The sequence below is a fragment of the Macrotis lagotis genome, chromosome 7, assembly GCF_037893015.1.
Source record: "Macrotis lagotis isolate mMagLag1 chromosome 7, bilby.v1.9.chrom.fasta, whole genome shotgun sequence".
Classification (NCBI taxonomy): domain Eukaryota; kingdom Metazoa; phylum Chordata; class Mammalia; order Peramelemorphia; family Peramelidae; genus Macrotis; species Macrotis lagotis.
The window spans coordinates 15,187,628-15,195,720 of record NC_133664.1 but is presented as its reverse complement, the minus strand read 5'-3'; the positions used below and the strand labels follow the sequence as shown (position 1 = coordinate 15,195,720).

Genomic DNA, 8,093 nt, shown 5'->3' with positions numbered 1-8,093 from the left:
CTTTTCTGTATCTGGACAAGATTTTCAGGGCAAGACAAAAAAATGGAATTAAAGCATTGGTTATCTGAATGCAGGAGTATAAGGGATGAAAACCTCCTTGTGGGAAAGTACCCTTGAAAGTGGTTTTGCTCGAGAAAAATAAATGGCTTTTTAATAAGCAATAAACAATAACTCTTGAGGTCTTCTATTCTCAATATCTCTCACTCAGTTGTGAACTAAAGGAATTAAAATGTACCTAATAAAAGTCTCATTTTTAGCATCACTGTTGAGTCTGATTCTGAAAACAAACATTCTGCTAAGCCCCACACCACAACAACAGACTGGTCTGCTCCATTCCTATAAGCCGCACTCTCTCATCACGGACTTGGGTCTGCCATGGATCAAAATTCAGTCTACTCAAGATGCTATTGAGTAAGACATAAAATTTCAGACAAGGCCAGGTGTTACAAGAGGGTGGTTTTTCTTTTCTTTTTAATTCGTGGGATGCAGGGAGGAAGGTAAAAGAGGCTGGGATAGCGAAAAACAACACAAAAGAAATAGTCAAGAATAAAAAGAGGGTTCAAGTCATTGAAACACTTTTCTAATATGCAGAGAATAGACAAAAAGTCAAAAAGACTCAGACAAGCAAGACTGCTCTGAAAGATACATGATGATTTATGTTATATTAACATCTCATATATCATCAATAATAGATGTTCATTATATTTTTTATATAGTCATGTTTTAATTCTATTTGCTAGGAGCACCCATCTTGCAGGCTGTTGTGAGGATGAAATGAGAAAACATATATAAAGTATTTTCAAAACTTCAAAATGTTTATTTAAATGCTAGCTCTTTTTAAACTAAAAGCAAATCATAGGGGCAGCTAGGTGGCACAGTGGATAGAGCACCGGCCCTGGAGTCAGGAGGACCTGGGTTCAAATCCAATCTCAGACACTTCATAATTACCTAGCTGTGTGGCCTCCGGCAAGCCACTTAACCCCATTTGCCTTGCAAAAAAAAAAAAAGCCTAAAAAAAAAGCAAATCATAGATGTGCCCAGGTTCTTATACAATCTTTTTCTTTTCTACTCTACCTATAAAAATGTTCATTTTATTTGTTGTTTGCTAAGTTCAAAATTGAGCTCATTAGAAAAAGAATACATGTCACAAATAAAGCAAATGACTTTTGGAAAGGTGGATATAACCCTCTCATTTTGTTAGTTGTGGGGTCCTAATGAGACAATGTGCTTGGGCATCTCATTGATAAATTAGAATCGCAGTCAACTGCTCCCAATTGTGTATTCCATCCCAAATTTAATAGACATAAATCTATAGTCCCAGTCTCAGGTTTACATAGAAAATAGGGAGAGATCCATTCATGTGAGAAAAAATCTGGGCCTTCTAGTATGCTGCAGGCTCAATGAATGTCCAAAGTCTGACATGGCAGAGAAGAAGGAAAAAAAAAGAAAGACACAATGTTGGGATTGAGAGAACGTTCCCTTTCTCCTTTCTCTTGGTCAGACCACATAAAGGATATTCTGGGCACATGGTAAGAGGGATGGTGATAAATGGAGACCATCCATAGGAGGACAAGCAAAATGAGAATAAGGTGAAGGAACTGAGGCTATTTAGCCTGAAGAAGAGAAGGAAGATGGAGGATGTAGTAGCTATCTTTAAGTATTTGAGGAGCTGTTTCTTCTGCTCAGCTGAAGAGGAAACAACTAGGAATGTTGGGTTCCAGGTTGAAGAGGCACCAACTGCAGCTCAATGGAAGGGGAAAATGTCCTAACGAGGAGAATTCTTTCAAAGTGACTTGGTCCCCTGGAGAGGTAGTGGGTGCCTCCTCCCTGACTAAGTTCAATTATTTTTCAGTCATGTCTAACTCTTTGGGACCCCATATGAAGTTTTGGGGGCAAAGATACTGTAATGGTTTGCTATTGCCTTCTCCAGCCCATTTTACAAATGAAGAAACTGAGACAAATAGGATTAAGAGCCTTAGCCAGAGTCACACAGCTAAGTAAGTGTCTGAGATCAGATTTAATTGAGGAAAATGAGTCTTCCTAATTCCAAGTCCAGAGCTTTTTCCGCGGACTAGAGATCTTCAAAGAATACCAAGTGAACACTTGTTGGGTGACTTGTGTTCAGGTGGTATAGGTTGAACTAGAGGCCTCAAAAGATCCTTCCAACTCTGAGATCCTGTGAACTGCAGCTCAGTAAAAATTAAGTATTTGTTTGGAGCAGATCCAGGTCTTGAGGACTATCAGTAGGATTATGGTCATGTAGGATTACTGGAATAATAGGAGCTGAGGGAGTAACAAAAGCAACACACAAATGTACTTTCCAAAACTCTGCTATACTCTTCATTCACTTAAAATTTTGTTGACTTCCACAGTTTTGCCAAGCAAGGCCCTCTGGGCAAACACACCCAAATCCTAAAAAGATTCGGGGCCCACCCTAAAATGGCGGCTCTCTCCAAGATGCTTCCCACACTCTCTTGTGAACATTCCTAATTCTTCCACAAAAATATGATTATGACTAAGCTGACATTAACTTTGGAAATTTGGTAATAAACAAAATGAATACACAACAGAAAACTAATTAATGACATGTTGGCCTGTTGTGTATAGCTCACATTTCAAAGTTTGCCTGACCTTTTGAAAAGGAAATGCCTAACTGGTGTTGATCAAAATCAAAACATCTTGTTTTGAATACTCGTTTTCTTTTCTAAGAAATGGTATGTAGATTGACGCAAGGACCCCCAAACAGAATTCCATTTGCTTAGAGTGGGGAGCTCTGGAACAGTTTCCTTAAAATTCTAATTACTTGGACCTTCAGTCTTACCTCATTAAAAATGTTTTTCATAATAAGGGGAATTGTTTTCAAAGTTAATTAATTTGCAAGTGGAACCTGCTGCCGCCTTCGCAGAACAAATTACCAACATTCTTCGAATGCATATTCCAGTCACTGGCTCATAATTAATATTAGATATTCGGTCATGTGGAATGGAGGCCCCAATTCAAGGCAAATTTCTTTGTTGTTTGCCAGTATAAAAAGGCCCTCCATGTCCCTTGTGTCGACCCAAGCAGCACATAGAAACTTCATTTGAGTTTTTATGGACAATGGAAATCATCTCATTAAAGCTATTTGTCATATTGACTCTGGCCACTTCAATCCTGTTAGCTTCGAAGTCTGTCTGTGCCGATGAATCTGTGATGTCCAATCTTCAGGCCTGGGAACATTATGATGAATATTTAAAGGTAACTCTTTAAATTTACTCAGACGTGCTTAGAATTTACTAGAATGGTTGATACCGAGGAGTTCTGGTAATTGACTAATAACGGGAACAACTTCACTCAAAAGTTGGTCCCCGAAAGGTAGGGCTTAATAATGTGCTTTGCTTTCCTCGTCAGGTCCGTGGTGACACCCGTGGGTTGGTGGCTCCCGCTGGCACAGGGGTAGGCAGCCTGGCATCCGTAATCGCAGATTAAATAGATAGCATGTAATGGGATACTTAGCAAGCAGAAGGCACATTACGGCGCTGCAATTAACGTAGGAAAACATGTTTGTAATAAACTGCCAGAGACTCAAAAAGGGTTGGATGCATTTTAAAGAGGAGTGATTTAAGTATTCTTAACGATGAATGCAAATGTAATGAGGCAGTTATGGTTTTCTGCTTAGTAGGAACCAGTTGGTAAATATGCACGGAAATTTAATAACTTAACAAACATCCGTGGATGGGCAAAATTTTTAGGGTAGGACAAAAAAGTAATTAAACATTTGCTATTTGGATTAATTAAATATAACTGAGCTTGTAATATACTTGGGAACAGAGAATGATTTTAACTATGTTTAACTCTTCTCACTATGCTGAACTATGCCCTCAACCGTCGTCTCCCACACATTCAAACCATTCACCTAGTATTTCGATGTCTCATAAGGGGTGGAGAATAGGGGAGATGAAATGTGAGGAAAGAGAAAAGGAAGGAGAAGTCTCCCCAGAAATATAAAAAGTCAGTTCTCTTTCTCCAAATTCTGTAATTCCAGCTACCACTGATGGATAAAAATAACAAAAAAATCGGATAACCTCCCCCAAATCAGCACCATTTTAATACCTAAATGAGCTTAGACAAACTCTTCTCACCTCCTTGGGTCTCTAAAGAATAAGGAACTTAAACTAAGTATTTTCTAGTTTCTTCTTGCTTGAGCTTTTCTGCATTATTAGAATCCAAACCCTGAAACTGAAAAGTCCTCAGAAGAGATCAAATCTGATCCTTTCATTTTACAGATGGGGAAACTGAGGCACAAAGAAAGGCCTAAGATTACACAAGTAATAAGTGCCAGAAATCAAGGTTTCTGACTCCAAATTCAGGACTCTTTTTACCCTAGCACATAATAGGTCAATAGTTTGCTCATCTCTTACCCCTCATTCCCAACAACCCCTAGCTGCCTTCAAAGCCCAACTTAGAGGGTACCTTCTACAGGAGCCAACCCAGTTTTTCTTCCAATTGTTAGATAATAGCAACAATAGCTAATGTTGATATAATATAGACTGGTCACTGTCCTAAGTCCTGTATGATGACTCTCTCATTTGATCCCCACAGTAATCCTAGGAAATGGGTGATATAATTATCAACATTTTAGAATTGAGGAACCCAAAGCAAAGAGAGGTCAGATGAGTTGCCCAAAGTCACACAGTTAGTGTCTGAAGTTGGATTTGAATTCAGGTCTGAACTCCAAGCTCAGAGTTCTAGCCACTAAGCCATTTAGCTCCTCTTCTTTTCAAAAATAGTCTGAGATTAGAAGGGTACATTTCAGAGGAGTGGGGGAGAAAGATGGGGGGGAAAGGAAGGGTGTGATATATCCAGAGACAAGAATGATGCAAAAACAAAAGGTGCCCATCAATCTCATTAGAAAGTTACTTAGTATCTATAGTTTATTATTTATCTTTTGGGGTCTATTATACCCCAAAAGGCTATAACCTCTTCAAGGAGAAGGACTTTTTGATTTCAGTCTTTGTAAACTCCAGTACTGACTGACACATAATGGGTGTTTAATGTGTGTTGAATTGAATTCTTTATATGCCTAAGATTTCTGGAGATTAAAATTAGAATTCAAGTTAATTGGTGACTCATATCTTCCAGGCAAGAGGAAATGATTTATCTCATTTTTTTAATCACAGTCAATAGGATACCCCAAAGAGAAGAAGCAAAGGAGCCTCACCCCTGAAGGATATCAGCAATGGCATCCCAATACCATCCACAAAGTGCTGAACCTGATAATGTACAAGTCGCCCCAGCCGATGCCCCATCTACCCCTCAGATTCGGACGGTCCTTTGAAGAAGAAAAGAGGTTTGAACCTGTGGTCAACTTGCCCCTTAGGTTGGGAAGAAATTTTGATGGTAGTATCTCAAGGCGCATCCCTAACTTGCCGCAGAGATTTGGAAGAGCAGCTATCGAGAGTGTCATGGAATCCATCATCCATTTACCACAAAGGTGGCCAAGGTCACCATCTGCAGAGCAACCAAGTTATCCCACGGCCAACCAACCTCAGTAACTCCAGGCTGCTGATAAAAGGGAGCCTGGCTAGGTGCAGACAGCAAGGTAGGATTCACAAAAAGATGTGACTCTACCTCTTTATTTACCTTTAAAATGAGCGTGTTCATCACTCCTAAGGTCCTCTCACTCTATGTCAAAGGTCCCATCATCGGGCAATTATTATTATCCTCATTTTACAAATGAAGAAACAAAAAAATGAAATAGTGACTAGAATCAGTAACAGCACATTTATAAATTAATGTGTATTTCCTTTTAATTTTGCAAAGTATTTACAAAGTCTTATCTCATTGGATCCCCACAACAACTCTGAGGGCTGGATTGTTGAGGAAACTGAGGAAGACACTGGTTAAGAGACTTGTCACACCAATAATAAGTATTGAAGGGTAGATTTGAACTTAGGTCATTCTGGTTCCTGGTCCAGCTCTTTTCACTGCAGCAGCACTTTTATTCTATATAATTTTTTTTATTTTATTTTGTATAATAAAATGCAGAAAATTGCAAAGGAAAACCAATTATATTTAAATACAGTGATCAAGATACTTCTTTAAAAACAAAAATAACAAATTCACAGACCCCAGGATAAGAACCCCCTAAGGACCCTTTCAGCTTTAGATCTCTGTTCTCTGGTCCAACTTTTCCTCCCTATTTCCCCAGACATTCAGCTAGAAAGGATTACTATAGTCATCTCTGGGCTCCTCTTGGAATGTCCCCTGGTTCCAATGAATTTTATTATTTTCTGTTGCTTCCATTTCAGGTCTCTGGACTTTAATGATTACTTCACTAAGAAATCTGTTGATAATGAAGTGAGTCAAAAGGAGTGGAAGGGCTGGAGAGAAACCCCTGATCCCAAGCTCATGTGATACATTGGGTTTTGTCCATGAGCAGCCAGGAAAGAACAAGAAACCATCAGTGGCTGCCATCTTGTTTGCTTAGCCATTGATGAAGACATCATTGACACCACCTTCTGCCAGTTTCAAAGCATAGTTTCCAAAACAGATACAATGCCCCAAAATACTCTTCATCCCAACAGAAATAACATTGCCAGAGCTGAATGACAGGCCACTGATGTTCCCCCCCAAAAAAAAAAATTGGGCACAACTTTACTTCACCCAGTGAAAATAGCCAAAATGTTTGCCACCTTGATTCAGTTTTGCCTAGTAACTGGTCCAGGTGTTGGTCTCTCCCAGAAGGACATGATTCAAGCATTGTTATTGACTTTGATTCATGTAATGGATAATAAAGCATTCCAAAAGATCATTTTCTCTGCCATTCTTTATGAAAAAGATTACAATTTATAAGAATCATTTAGATGGTACCTATTACTTTGAGGTTTGCAAAGTATTTTAACATGATAGTACATTTATACATGGTAGAACAATCCTATAAAGAAGCAGCTATTATTATCCCTGATTTAAGGAATAAGGAAACTTCAGAGAAGTTCTGTACATTGCCCAATATCCCAAAGCCAGATGGGAAAGAGAGGAGAAAGAAAAAACAAAAAAACTTTCCCTTCAGGTAAACAAGGGCATTTTTCTTTGTCTTCACAAGAATAGATCCTAGCTAGGACCAGTCACCTGGTCCAAACTTCACTTATAAAGAGGAAAAGGGAAGCCCAGAGAGGGGGTGGGGTCTTGACCTATAGCTAACAAGTAGCAGAACCAGGATTTGGACCCATGTCTATCTCCTGATCCCAGAGGTCAGAACTGGAAGGGAATTGAGACGTCACCAAGTCCAGCCCCTTCGTGTTACAAGTGAGGAAACCAAACCACTGGGAAATGAAATGATCTGGCCAAGAGCCAGGATTCGAAGCCTCCTGGCTCCTAGTGCTTTCTTCTCACACCACACTGCACCACACTGACAAATTGGTCTCCAGTTGGGATAATTACATCTCTACTAATTTCATTAATTTTCTCCCCTTCTTTTATTACCAGTTTTTAATTCTTAGCAAAGAGACTGTGTGTCATTCTTAATATGGCATCTGATAAATATGCCCTAACATGTGTACATAACAAGAGGCAGCATGGGAGAGCAGATAGCAAGCTGGGCTTGGAGTCAGGAAAATTAGGTCTGGAGCCCTTGCCTCAGACAGCATCCTGGGCAAATCATTTAACTTCTTACTGCCTGAAACCACCTTTTAGGAGAGATCTGCCTCAGCAAATGGAGGTACTTTCCACACCCAGAGTTCACCCACCCTGATGAAATTCTAGCCCCATCAACAAAACATGCACGCACTATCATAAAGTCTAGGCTATGCTTTAGGTTGTGTCTTCCTCATCCCAAAGAAGCCTTGTCCAACTTAGAATTCCTTGGAATTCTATGAGACAGAGCACAGCAATAGTCATGAATCTAGGGTTGCAAAAGATCTTCAAGTTCATCTAATCCAATTCTTTCACATTTTACAGATGGGGAAACTGAGGTTCAGTGTGGTCAAGGAACTTGACCAGGGATATTCAGTAATTAGCTGGCAAAGCTGACAGCATTTTTCCATTGTATGATACTGCACTGAGCATAGGAGATTTTTATCTTAGAGAAGATTGCTTATTCTAGAATTATTTAA

The 8,093-nt window shown here is 39.4% G+C and overlaps 1 protein-coding gene across 1 annotated transcript; it reads left to right on the top strand.

The window, feature by feature from the left end:
* Positions 1-3,099: 3,099 nt before the first annotated feature.
* Positions 3,100-6,396, top strand: NPVF (neuropeptide VF precursor). Its single transcript, XM_074195046.1, is given in 3 exon segments — positions 3,100-3,237; positions 5,160-5,557; positions 6,291-6,396. Coding segments are annotated over 3 exon segments (642 nt in total).
* Positions 6,397-8,093: the final 1,697 nt, after the last annotated feature.